This window comes from Hyperolius riggenbachi, chromosome 10, assembly GCF_040937935.1.
Source record: "Hyperolius riggenbachi isolate aHypRig1 chromosome 10, aHypRig1.pri, whole genome shotgun sequence".
NCBI lineage: Eukaryota > Metazoa > Chordata > Amphibia > Anura > Hyperoliidae > Hyperolius > Hyperolius riggenbachi.
The window spans coordinates 24,336,596-24,350,772 of record NC_090655.1 but is presented as its reverse complement, the minus strand read 5'-3'; the positions used below and the strand labels follow the sequence as shown (position 1 = coordinate 24,350,772).

At 47.8% G+C, this 14,177-nt stretch overlaps 1 protein-coding gene across 2 annotated transcripts in view; it reads right to left on the bottom strand.

Annotated features, from left to right (window-relative positions):
- CTBP2 (C-terminal binding protein 2) overlaps positions 1-14,177 on the bottom strand; it is a 176,689-nt gene that overhangs the window by 123,173 nt on the left and 39,339 nt on the right. Inside the window, exon 2 of one of the 2 annotated variants that reach the window (XM_068258281.1) lies at positions 12,068-12,186. The exons of the other annotated variant lie outside the window; for it this stretch is intronic. Coding sequence (XP_068114382.1) covers positions 12,068-12,125 — 58 coding nt within the window. The 5' untranslated portion in view covers positions 12,126-12,186. The remainder of the gene's footprint in view (positions 1-12,067; positions 12,187-14,177) is intronic. 2 annotated transcript variants of the gene reach the window in all.

Here is a 14,177-nt window from a genome sequence, read left to right as displayed (position 1 = left end):
GTATTGCCTCCGGCAATGTCTCCGTGAACAGCCGGAAAGCCGCCGATCGCGGCTCGCCAGCGAACTGTAAACAAGCGGGGAAGAAATCCCCGCTGTTTACATCACACAGCGCTGCTGCGCAGCAGCGCCGTGACGCAGATCGGCGATCCCCGGCCTCTGATTGGCCGGGGATCGCCGGCATATGATAGGCTGAATGCTATCCTTCAATGCGCAGGACGGAAATCCGTCCAGCGCAGCCCATGGAGGGAGAGGGAGGTAATGGGAAGGAGAGCGCGCCGAAAACGCTGCGGAGGGCGGCTTTGAAGAGCCCCCCCGCAGATCACAAACAGCCGGCGGTGATCAGACCCCCCCAGCAGGACATCCCCCTAGTGGGGAAAAAAAGCGGGGGGGGGGGGGGGGCTGGCGGGAAGTCTGATCACCAAGGCTCAATCCTGATCGGTGCTGCGGTCTGGAGAGCCCACGCAGCACCGATCACTGCAGAAAGCCCTGGTCCTTAAGTGGTTAAATTAGCTTTTGCAGCCTGACAGTTACTCTTTAAAGCAATTAAATATGGCAGCTTCTATGTTCCTCTCGGATCGTTCAGAAACAGCCTTATCAGTCTGCCGACAGCGCATACACACGTGCTATTGTCGGCAGAACGTCCGCTCAGTGGGAGGGTCTGGCGGACCTGCCGTTTGCGCAAGTATGGCGTGTGTGCGCCTTTAAGCCCCAACAGCTGTCTTTTATGCAGCGCAATTATCAAACAACTTTTGTTGTGAAACAAGTTGAAACAACTAAATAAAGTCTTTTGCTATTGTTCAAACAGCTGATAAGACTGATATATCAGAATTGGTCCACATTTGCGCCCCACATGATTGTGAGCATTATAGCATGTGGGGGGGGGGGGTCTTGTGACATCACACAAGCGTGTGCGTGCCCTTCATATATGTCAGGAGTTATGTGGGGCCCAAAAGCGGAAATCGCTCAGCGTGAATGTTGGACAGGTAAATTATAATGGCACAGGGGGATAGGGGCACATATAAATGGGGGGGGGGGCAGCGCCAGGGATTCCGTCATGTTGGTTGCTTGTCCCGATATCGCACAAATTTCTGCCGTGCACCAGATCAAGCATGCCAACCCGAGATTTTCCAGCATTTCCAATTAATACAGGTGACCAATTTGGGCCCAAAATTGCTTACAACGTCGATCAGGCATACAATTGGTGGCACACACTTTAGTCCGGTTTGATTATAATTATTAAATCGGATGATCGATCGGCCAAGTTGAGTGATGTATGGCACCTTTAAGAGTTTGGTATAATTAACTCCTTATGTTTATAAGGGGGGAAAGCAAAGTGTGTGACAGCACTGCAGCACAGAAGGGATCGGAACTAGAAATGACAATTTTGCTGCGTATTTCCAGCCAGTGTGCCGGGATCTCCCCAGAAAGGATGTCGAGATCCCTTCTGTAAAGACAAACGGCCTTGTGGCTATTAATAGATACATCCAGCTTTGTCATCCTGTTACAGAGAGATCAGAAGCTCCGGCATCTATTTATACATAAAATCCAGATCAGGAGCAATTCACATCCCAGTGCTCAGCAGATACGCCGATGCCTGGTGCTTCAGGGAGAGGGCAGCAGAGGGTTCAATCGACTGCAGGAAGAAGCTGAGACTTGTCTGCCCCCTACTGATCACTGGAGGTACCGCACCTCAGGTCAAAGTGCCAGAAAAACCTCAATAAAGAGCTAAAGTGTTGTGAAAAGAATTTTGCTGCCTTAAATTTATCTTTGAAATTCAAAAAGATCTACTATTACTATAGCGTAATGAAGAACAGAGGCACCATCAGGATAAAATCAACAATTATTTGGTTTTGAATACACAGTTTGTGTGTCTGCTTGCGGGGGGCAAGTCCACCACTGCGTCCTAAGCAATTTTAAAAGTTTTAAGAATGCAGTGTTCTCCCCAGGCTCTTTTAGCCGGGTGCTCCACCCGGCTAGATTTGGTGACCACCCGGCTGTCATCGGCTAACCTCTTCACCTCCTCCTATGCTGTAAGCAGAGTTGCCCTGCATTTTCATCTCGCCCCACCCGGCTGCTTTTTCATGCCACCCGGCTGGAAAAAAATTCTGGGTAGAACACTGGAATGGATTTTATCCTGTTGGCGCCTCTGCTCTTCATTACGTTATAAATGATATCCACCCCTGGTGGAGGGGGATACCCCTTTATTTCTCCTGTCTACAGAGAGCGACTTCTTAATCCTGAGTGAGGACAGGCTAATCTCCTCACCTGCCTGTACAGTGGTTACTTGGAGGTAACCCTGCTTTGTGAGTATATATTCTACTCGTTTCATTTACCCAATTGTCAATACTTACTACACTATATTGGGCTCTCGGTTCTCTTTTTACATATACTATTACTATAGCACCTAGTTACACACACACATTCCGGAGATATTACCTTTTTTTCTGCTTTACACAGAATTGAACAAGTTCAGCACCTAATGGCGTAGCTAAGGATCTATGGGCCCCAGTGCAAGAAGTACATTGCCACCCCTCCCCCGCCTCAAGCACTCTATACATAAATGATATGGCGCACCAAAACCTGCCAATGGCAACCACAGTGCCAGAGGTACAAGAAGGGGATGGGGAATGGTTTAATAATGATTACAATTCACAGCATCTATAGAAGTGATCATAACCAGCACAGGACTAATACAGAGCTAATACTGTAGTTGAGGAAAGGCCACTAGGGGGGGGCCTGGTGCGGTTACAACCTCTGCATTTCCTACTGCTATACCACAAAATGCTTCTCAGTCTGCAACCACTCATGAAATGCACGGAAGGCCCATTCACATTGGGGCGCTTTGCAGGCATTTGGCTGACCGCCGGCGATCCGCAGTGTTGTGTACGATGTACAGCATCCCCATTGGACCGGCGGTCACGATTTGCGGAAATTGCAAACGCGCCGCATGCAGCATTTTTGGAGCGATTGCAATGCAATTCTCATTTCACCATTTGGGAACAGCGTAATCACTGTATAATTGCCACGAAATTAATTAATTTATTAATGTACACACCCTAGCTATTTTCTCAGAGTTTCCAATATTTTTAATCATAATTGAGGAAAAATTTAAAGAGAACCCGAGGTGTGTTTAAAGAATGTTATCTGCATACAGAGGCTGGATCTGCCTATACAGCCCAGCCTCTGTTGCTATCCCAAACCCCCCTAAGGTCCCCCTGCACTCTGCAATCCCTCATAAATCACAGCCGTGCTGTGAGGATGTGTTTACATCTGTAGTGTCAGTCTCAGCTGCTCCCCCGCCTCCTGCATAGCTCCGGTCCCTGCCCCCGTCCCTTCCCTCCAATCAGCAGGGAGGGAAGGGATGCAGGCGGGGACTGGAGTTCTGCAGGAGGCGGGGAGAGCAGCAGACTGACACTATAGAGATAAACACAGCCAGCTCTGACAAGCTGTTTGTCAGCAGCACGGCTGTGATTTATGAGGGCCCGTTTCCACTAGTGCGGTGCGAATCGCTGGGATTCCACCGCTGACAAAATCGCATGCGGATGCGATTCCGCATGCGATTTTTGCCGCGATTTCGCATGCGATTTCGCATAGGCAGGCTATCAGCGATTTTAACCATGTCACTGCCTGGCTCAATGTACAGCAAAAAACGCATGTGCGTTTTCCCCTATTAAATACATTGCCTGCGAATCGCCTGCATTCCACACGCAGGCGAATTCTGCAGGCCCTACCGTGCAGAAAAATCCTGCACAGAAAAACGCACCAAAAAACTGACAAGTGGAAACAGTCTCATCCACTTGTATTAGTTATGCGAATCCACATGCAGACAACGCATGCGGATTCGCTCTAGTGGAAACGGGCCCTGAGGGATTGCAGAGTGCAGGGGGACCTTAGGGGGGTTTGGGATAGCAACAGAGGCTGGGCTGTATAGGCAGATCCAGCCTCTGTATGCAGATAACATTCTTCAAACCCACCTCGGGTTCTCTTTAACATAGGTGTGTGGTACATTGGTCAGATTTTTGAAATGTTAGTCAGAAAAATTTATTGCAATTCTTGAATTGAACAGATATTTAAAAAAAAAAAAAAAAAAAAAATTGTATGGTGTGTGGCCACCTTTAGGGACACAAGAGAGTCCTCTGTATATGAGTACATCTGCTGTACCGTGCAGGGCAGGAGCCCAACACATCATAGACCTCTTAAAGGGGAACTGAAGTAAGAGGTATACGGAGGCTGCCATATTTATTTCCTTTTAATCAATACCAGTTGCCTGGCAGCCCTGCTGGTCTATTTCTCTGCAGTAGTATCTGAATCACACCAGAAACAAGCATGCAGCTAGTCTTGTCAGATCTGACTTTAAAGTCTGAAACACCTGATCTGCTGCATGCTTGTTCAGGGGCTATGGCTAATAGTATTAGAGGCAGAGGATCAGCAGGGCTGCCAGGCAACTGGTATTGCTTAAAAGGAAATAAACATGGCAGCCTCCATATACCTCTCTCTTTGGTTCCCCTTTAAGGGCCCATTTACACTTACTCAGTTGGTGTGCGTTAGTACGCGTTTTTTTCCATAGCAGTGCATTGTGAAAAAGATTTCAGTTTTCTTTCATTTATAAGTGAGAGCAACTGATTAAATGTAAACGGGGTCTTAGTGTGCTTACTGCCAGGGGCATAACTAGAGGGGAACAGCACAGGGGCTCCCAACCACTACCCTTCCCTTCCTCCGATACAGGGGATGCAGATGCAGATCAGGTGCGTTGTGGCTACACTGGTTATGGGTGTGAAGATCAGGCTGAGTCGAGGAGTCGGATCAATCCGCTGGCTTCATGTGAGCTGGAGCCGAAGTCCCTTTAGTTATTTCTCTGCATTCATCCAAAAAACACACGTCCCTGTAATACATACTGTAGGCTGATCCTCCTTTCTGCGTATCACAAAAGCAACAATGCAAGGAGAGGTACAGGAGGATTTTTTTGGCCCTTCACACTCCTAGGAGTTCTGGTTCACCAGAGCAGGATCATCCGCAAGGCAACCTAGGCAACTGCCTGGGGCCTAGTGGGAATTAAGGGGACCTAGCTGCAACTTTCTTTTACCACTCCCCCACTTCAGCTAGCCCAGCGCTGTCCAACTGGCGGCCCGCGGGCCGTATCCGGCCCGCCAGGCCTCCTGCTGCGGCCCGCTCTTCTCTCTGAGGTGCAGGCATGGCTTGTGCTATGGACGCCATCCCTGCTCCCTCCTATAGTGGCCTTGTCCCCGCTGCCTGTGTCCCCGCTGCTTCACACTCACAGCTCAGACCTCACAGATCGCGGCGACTGAAGCAAGGAGAGTGCGCATGGTACCCGCATACATACGGAGTACGTCACATGCGGAAGTGACTTCATTAGTCACTTCCGCATGTGAAGTTCAGCCGCGTGGGTGCTATGCGCGCTCTCCTTGCTTCAGTCGCCGCGATCTGTGAGGTCTGAGCTGTGAGTGTGAAGCAGCGGCAGCGGGGACACAGGAGAAGGCAGCACACGGCAGAGGTAACGCGGCTAGGAGGCGCTGGACACCTCTCGCTATTTAACGGGGGGGGGGGGGGGGTTCACACCTGTCACTATCTACCTAGGCTGGGGGGCACCTGTCACTAACTAGGCTGGGGGGCACCTGTCACTATCTAACTAGGCTGGGGGGCACCTGTCACTATCTAACTAGGCTGGGGGGCACCTGTCACTATCTAACTAGGCTGGGGGGCACCTGTCACTATCTAACTGGGGGGTCACCTGTCACTAGCTCATCTGGCCACACCACAGCATCACCGCAAGGCCTTTCAGCCCACACATCTCCAATCCGGCCAAAAACAGTATTGCCAGGCCAGCCAGAGGAGAATTTAGAAGCCAGGTGAGAGGTGTCTACCATATTAAAGGTGCATTCTGCCTATTTATGTGAAATGCTGTCTATTTATGTGCCTCATGACTGTTGAATTTGTCGTGTTGGGGGGGCCTCATGATTTGTTGGGGGCATCATGATTGCTGAATTTGGCTTGTTGGGGGCCTCAAGATTGCTGAATATGTCTTGTTGGGAGCCTCATGATTTGTTGGGGGCCTCATGATTGCTAAATTTGTCTTGTTGGGGGCATCATGATTGCTGAATGTGTCTTGTTGGGGGCCTCATGATTGCTGAATTTGTCTTGTTGGGGGTCACATGATTGCTAACTGCGAGACTATGGGAAAAGCTGAATCATCATCATCATATGAGACAATAGCATTAAACCTACTTTTTTAGCTTTTGAAAATGGAAAATAAAACTGGGAGGTTCTAAAAAAAATACATTTTTCAGTCGTAGGATGGATGAAATTGTTTATCTTCACAGTTTATTTTCAACTTGGATTTTCCATAATGTTCATGTATAAGTTAAAACATTTGTATGTAGTTTAAATTGCTGTTGCCACCTTGCGATAGATATCGGATAGATAGATAAGGTGACTTTTGGGTTTCAGTTTGGGCACTCGGCCTCCAAAAGGTTCGCCACCACTGTCCTAATCTAATGTCCCACAGTGCTAAGTTCATGTAAATTTGTCTCCACCCGTGGCCACACCCACATTCTGGTCCATGGCCACACCCATACGCGCGCCGCTGTACACACAACGGAACACTCATGTTTTTCAGCCACACAACTTCACCGAAATCTTGAATTGCATTTTGTGGAAAGTGCTGCCAATCTAATTGTTCTTTAATTGCATTTTTTTCCCGGGGGGGAGGGGGGAGAGGGGGTGTCTGCGGCTCTAGCAAGAACCTTCGGCCCTCCACCATGGGGTCTGAAAAAAAAATGGCCCTCCATGCCCATGAAGTTGGACAGCACTGAGCTAGCCAAAACGACCTTGTGGTGGGGATGGGAGGGTGTGGCCAGCTCCTTGCCTTTCGGCCCCATTTCATCCTGATCCTTTTCCGGGTTCACCATGAGCTTGCTGGGTAACCTGTTACTCTGGGTACTTCAAGTCCTCCCCATAGAGCCACATTAAAGAGGAACTGTAACCTCCTATTGTATTCAGCACCAGTGTGTACATCATGCCCACTTTATAGGGGAAAAACAAGTATCTCCTAGTAAAATAATATAAATTTACTTAGTTTCTGTAGCTTTAACCAGTAAGCCACGCCCACCACACTAGTTGCCTCCGCGGATGTATAATAATTAGCCTACTCTCAGTGCCTTCTGGGTAGTGACGTTTAGAAACGTCACAAGCTCTCTCCTGGTGTTTGGAGGAAAAAAAAAGTCTCCTTCAACAAGAGACAGGCAGCAGAGTGAGCCGGCCACGCCCCCAAATCTCGTGCAGTGCCAGCAGCTTTCAGGAGAGTGAGCACTGAGCAGCGTGTATCTAGCAGCCTGCTCACTCATCCACTGTCCTCCTCACTGTTTCTCTCCCACAGGCATGACAGGCAACAGGCAATCTCCAGCATCTGATAAAATGTATACAGTGTGAAAACGCTGCCTGTCTGATGCATCTGGGGGAGGGGGAGAGAGAGGTCTGACTTCTTAGCCTGAACTTTTTTTACTTTGAGTTCAGAAACAAAGCAGAGAGCAGTGCAGCCTCAGTGACAAGCTGCCAGCATGCTGTACACTGCTGTGTCTCCTGTGCTTTGCTTAGAAAGTAGTAAAAGTGCAGAGCTAGAAGTCAGACCTCTCCAGCTGTCCCTTATTTATGCCTTAAAGGAGTCCTCAAGGGAATTGAAGGAAAATAAGTGCTACTTACCCGGGGCTTCGTCCAGCCACAAGCTCCCAGCATGTCCCTTGGTGCAGCTCTGCGGTGAGCCGTTCGCTTGTGAAGCTTTCCGGTCCCCGGCGATGACGTCAGGCCGACCAGGAGGTACTGCACCTGCGTGAGGGGTGCTGTCAATCACCGCCACGTGGACCGGAGCATACTGCAGAGGCGCAGAACTACTACGCCTGCGCAGTACGCTCCGGTCCACGTGGCAGTGATAGCGACGCTCACACAGGTGCAGTACAGGCTGACCTCCTGGTCAGCCTTCGTCCTAGTCAGCCTGGACGAAGCCCCGGGTAAGTGGCACTTATTTTCCTCATATCCCTTGATGACTCCTTTAAAGAGAACCTGAACTGAAAATAAAAAGTAAAAATAACCATACACAGATCATACTTACCTCCTGTATACTCCTCAATCTCTTTCTCCTCTCCTGCGTCCCATTTGTCCACTGTGATCAATTAAGTTTTCCATCCCCCTGAGCTCGTCCTTGGAACTCAATTGCTATTTGAGGGCTTTTTTATGTTGGAAAGTGTGAATCATCAACCTGGAGGAAACGGGGACTATTCACTATTTGCCTTATAGCATTAACCACGCAATTTGGATCTGAAACTACAGCCCACACACATCTAATGAACATTGCAGTTGCAATTGAAACAACTCCCGGGAGTGTACCTTCTGAGTGTGTGGGATGATTGTGAGTGCAGTGTGAGTGACATGGCCGGCTATGTATGCCAGGTTTAAATACACTCAAAGGCTCGGTTTTATGGGGGTAATGGGGGACTTTGTATGCAGACATTAAATAAATTAAATGTGTTTATATGAGACTGAGTGATACAGTTTTTTTTGGTTATAATCAAATCAGATTAAAATCACGCCGCCAAGTGCATGCCTGATTGACAACGCAACCAATTTCAGGCTGATATTTGGGCACATGAGTCAATCGGAAATGCTGCAAATTGGCTATCGTGGTTGGTCGGGTGCATGGCGGTAAAAGGCAAGCGATATCGGGGTGAGTGACGAAACTCCTGGCGCTATGTGTGTGTGTGTATTTACACATTACCTGTCCTGTGTTCCAGTGACCGCCCTCTTCTGAATCCGCTGCTACACTTCCCATACTTGCTGCCGGCACATATCTCGCTGGCGTGCGTGTGCGACGTTACGTTGGCCGGCATTTATAGGGAGGAGCGGTGGAAGACAGATACAGGACAGGTAATGTATAAATACACATACATGTACATACATTTATACACAGAGGAACAGCGGCGGGCTCTGCCGATTTCCAGGAGATTTCATGCTGAAATTGATCGGGAATCGGCCTGTGGTGTATGAGCAGCTGACAGATCTCTCTCTAATCAGATTCGATTAGAGAGAGATTTGTCTCTTGGTCGAATCTGCCCATCATTGCCTGATGTATGGCTAGCTTTAGTTTTCAGTCTCTCAAGACATGGAAAAGAAACTTTTTTTTTTTCCTGGACTGCCAGAAAATTTACAGTGCCTTTGTAGACAGCTCTGTGCTTCAGGGCCCTTTTCCACTGCAAAACGCAACTACAAATGCATTTGCGTTTCCCCAATTTTGATGTTCGTTTTGTGCGTTTTTTATGCGTTTGCAGTCTCCGTTTTTCTGATTGGCAAATGGCAAGTGTTGTCTTGAAAATAGATACTGGTGGTTAAATCAATACATAACGCAAAACACATTTCTATGCGTTTTTCATGCGTTCCTATACTTTACATTGAAACACAAAACGCATCATAATCGCACAGACATGGGTTTGCGTTTTTAAAAACTGGAATGCAGCAGTGGAACAGGCCACCCAAGATTCTTATTTTAAACAAGCTGCACTTCAGAATCAGCAAACGCATGCGTTTTGCATTTCTGGCAAAAACGCAGCTAGTGGCCCTTATGCTGTAATGCCAGTGGTTTGAAACGCCTCTGCTATTCAGCTATATTACAATACAATAATCAGCATCTCCAGCTCATTCCCTGTCTGCTTCCGTTTACACATGTGCATATTATACTTCCTGGGCTTCTGCAAATTATGTCAGTTAGGAAAAAAAAAAGGTTGGGGAAGGAGGGTGTAACAACCTTCACTGTGGGCGTGTTTTCAACTGCTGGGATGAAGAAAAAAAAAAACTTGCTACTCCTGCCAGTAGTAAACAGGGATCCTCCCAGGCTGCCTATGGCATTTTTACAGCACCTTGCTGACAGGGTTACGAGATTTATTAGTCAATCCTTCTTATCTATATACTTAAATCACTGTCTTACACTGCTTTTTAAGGAATATTTATTCCTCCTTACAGTTCCTCTTTAATCCATGCCATGCACTGATGAGGATCAACCAGCCTGAAACAGTCTGTATGCATGTTGGATTATTGTTGCTCTGAACAATTAACAAGCTGACACATCATTGCATTTCAGCGGTTCTGGAGGTGTGGTTACATGGACAACAAAGGATGATTTGCATGTTCAGCAGTGATGCACCATGGGACATCATATGCTCATTCCAACCTGAATTATCACAAATACCTTCTGTTTTAAGAAGGCAAATTTCTGTTTGCAAAGCAGAGATCTGCAACATAAACCCAAAATATTGTGCAATGTACCAATCATAATATGAATGCTATATCACTCCTTACATCCTAACACAATAATCACAAGATCTGTGACGAAAAATTGTTTACTTGAAACATACAAAAACATGCAGTAAAGCCCCCCGAGTTCTTTCAGATCCCCCCCCCCCCACACACACACACACACGTTCGGATGTCAGGCTGGTTTAGGGCTCAATTGCACTTAGAAACGTACTTGCAATCGCGCTGCAATGCAATCGCATTCTTTCCCAACTTCCTCTATTGTGGATCAGGCTGAGATCTGTCGGGTGTATGGCGGAACTGCGGTGCATTTTTGCATTAAGCTTTGTGCAGGGGGGAGGGGAATATTGTGAATTGCCAAATTGCAGGGGAAGTCGCATAGCGGTTAAATTGCTACGTACTTTTCCTGCAAAGGATAGGCACTCAATCGCAACACAAATGCAACAGTATGACGATTTCCGCTTTGGAGAAAAATCACACAAACTGATCGCACTAACGGAAGCAGTTACAGCGGTTTCCCACACAATTACTGTACCTAGCAATTAGCGATCCGCAAGCCATCAGCATCAGATCACAAAACACTGATAGTGGAAAAGGGCTCTTAAGGTGCATACACACACACACACTACCGGCAGCAACGACGGGTCCACCGGACCCTCCCGCTGGGCGGACGTTCAGCCGACAGTAGCGCGTGTGTACGTGCTGTCGGCGGACTGATAAGGCTGTTTCTGAATGATCCGCTGATCGGCGGCTGAGAGCGCTTTGCTGCACATTCCATTTACTAGATCCCCCTCCCCCATCTATTAACCCATTCAGGGCTGGATTTAGGCCAAGGCCTCCTAGGCCATGGCCTAGGGCACCACAGGAGAAAGGGCATTAAAGCAGCAGGATAAACTGGTGCAGTATTTGCAAGCTTTCAAATGCTGCAATGCATGAAGATCAGACGAGTGCCTGACCGCGGTACTTTGCTGCTAGCTGCCTGTGCAGCGGCCACCATGCCCTCTGTGCACGTTTGCATTGTGGCTGGCGGCTATGGATTTGGAAGACAGAGAGGAAGAGGAAGCTCCTGCACTGGAGACGAGCGGAGAAAGGAGTAACACGAAGGCTGCCCCAGAGTGAAGACAAGTTGGCTACCTATACTGGAGGGAAAGGGGAAGGGTTATGTAGCTACCTATACTGGACGTAAGGGGGGAGGGGTCAACTTGCTACCTATACTGAAGGAGGGCGGCTGGTGACAGTGGCCTTGGGCGGTAAAGAGTACTAATCCGGCCCTGAACCCATTAGCAGCTTGAATAGAGTTATCTAGTTTGAGATAAGTGTGCTGCTTTTGACCTCAGCCGGCAGAGCTCGTTGTGTTGTAAATCCTTGGAATGCTTTCATGCCTCTCTGCTAGCAGAAAATATAGAAACTGAAAGCAGAAGTCCTCTGTTATTGTCTCACACTGCCCCCTAGTGGCAAGTGGCCATAAATACACATTACAGCACTACTAATTAGAAGCAAGGAAATGTAACAAATAGGAAATAAAAAATGTGCTGTCTGAAGCACTTGCTAGAATCTAAATACATTGGCTGCTAAAGGGTTAAAGCTCCTAAAAAAACTGTCTTTGCTACTTGCTAGCCAGCAGTCAGCTCGCCTCTTGTTTTGCTTGAATGGATTATAAGATTACAAGGGGGAGCGGATCACTCCCGTCGCATGGCAGGGTGTTTGTGTACAGGGATACCACAGGTGGAACTACAAATCCCAGCATGCTCACCTTCACAGATCTGGTCCAACCGCAGCCTCTTGACTTTCTGCCTCTCCAGCAGGTCCATGTTGTGCGGCAGCCAATCTGCTATACGCTGGCATATCTACCCAACGTCACTGCTGGCCAAGCTGCAAGAGAGCGAGGAGTCACATGATTTCTCCTTGTAACAGCCACTTATGATGATGCGAGTATATTTATATATAGTACAGAGGAGGACACGCCGGGAACCATTTTATTTACAGACATCACAGACACGCTGCTTCACAACAATATCTTCCTTCCAGTGCTGCCAACACAATGGAGGACTGGCAATCCACTTACCTAACCGTCCAACACAATTCAGAACTCTCTGTAAATAAAGCCTTTCTGCCATAGCGACTGTATATACTCGAGTATAAGTCTAGAAATTTAGGTCTGACTCACTATATAAAAGTATAGGGGTCGACTTATACACGAGTCACTGGCAACACTGAGCACACTAATGTGTGTGTACTATTAGTGACATTCCCATTTGCAGCAATGTACCCAGTGGTGATACTTTCTTGATAAAAGGGAATGCCAAGGAAACACAGGTCTGAAAGTCCTGACCACAACAATTAACCAGGAAAGGGGCAGGGGGGAAAAACTGGGCTGCACTTGTGGGCCTGGAGGGGTTATTGGCTGCAATACTGTAGGCAGTGCAGTCATTAAAGAGAACCCGAGGTGGCTTTTACGAATCCTATTAGTACACAGAGGCTGGGTCTGCATATAATGCCCAGCCTCTGTTGCTATACTGTTTGCCCCACAGGCCTCCCATGTGCTCTGCTGTCCCCCATAAATCATACAGCCATGCTAGCGACACGCAGCGTCAATAGCAGGCTGTTTACATCTGCACTCTCACTCTCGCCGCTCCCCCACCTCCTCTAGATCGCTGCTCCCCGCCCGCGTCCCTTCCCTCCAATCAGCGGGGAGGGAAGGGACGCAGGAAGGGAGCGGCAACATAGAGGAGGTGGGGGGAGCGGCGAGAGTGACAGTGCAGATGTAAAAAGCCTGCTAGCGATGTCGCAAGCACGGCGTTTGATTTATGGGGACAACAAAGCGTGGGGGGGGGGGCACTGTATAGCAACAGAGGCTGGGCATTATATGCAAAACCAGCCTCTGTGTGCTAATAGAATTCTTACAATCCACATCGGGTTATCTTTAACTCTTCCTGGGCCCCAAGTGCAGCTGTTAATTCTTTCTGGTCACCATGTTCAGCCATTAACTTTTCTGGGCAGACTTATGCTTGAGTCAATAAAAAAATCAGATGTAGATGTAAACAGACTGCTAGCAAATGGCTGCTAGCAAATTTCCATTAGTTTTACTGTACTCTGTGTTTTGGGATCCGTTAGCAGTCAGAATCAAATTGGCTGCAGTAGTGTCTGAATCACACACCTAAAACAAGCAAGTGGCAAATCTGGTCAGAAACTTCTTATCTGCATGCTTGTTCAGGGTCTATGCATACAAGTATAAGAGGCAGAGGATCAGCATTGTTTAAAAGGAAATAAATAGGTCAGCTTCCATACCTCTCTCACCTGTAAGATGGCCTTAGACGATTCAACCAAAAATGTTTGATTTTCCATTTTTTATTATAACAAATGATCTATTATTGTATGGTGTATGGCCACCTTAAAGGGAACCTGCAGTCAGAGGGATATACAGTAGAGGCCAACATATCCATTTTCTTTTAAAGTGTATACCCCAAATCAGTAAATGACAATCCGGAAGTCCTCTAACAGAATGTTATAATTACCTGCGCAGTCTTCTCCCCGGAGCCATCCAAAAGACCCCAAATCTCCCAACTTCTGGCATCCCTCCCCCCGAAGAAAATCATCATTCTGTTTACCATCTCTCAATAGAGTAGTTTACAGGCTGGATTTCTGCTTTCAAATGAAATGGATATGGCAACCGCCATTTCACTCTCACTCCAGGTCCCCTTTAACACATACCTACCAATCACATCCCTCCACTGGATAGGACCTATTCAGTAGGAGACCTTTGGCAAGTCTCTCTAACACTGCTACTGCCTATAGAGCGCCCCCTAGTGGCTGCAGCTCTGGCCTAACACTGCTACTGCCTATAGAGCGCGTCCTAGTGGCTG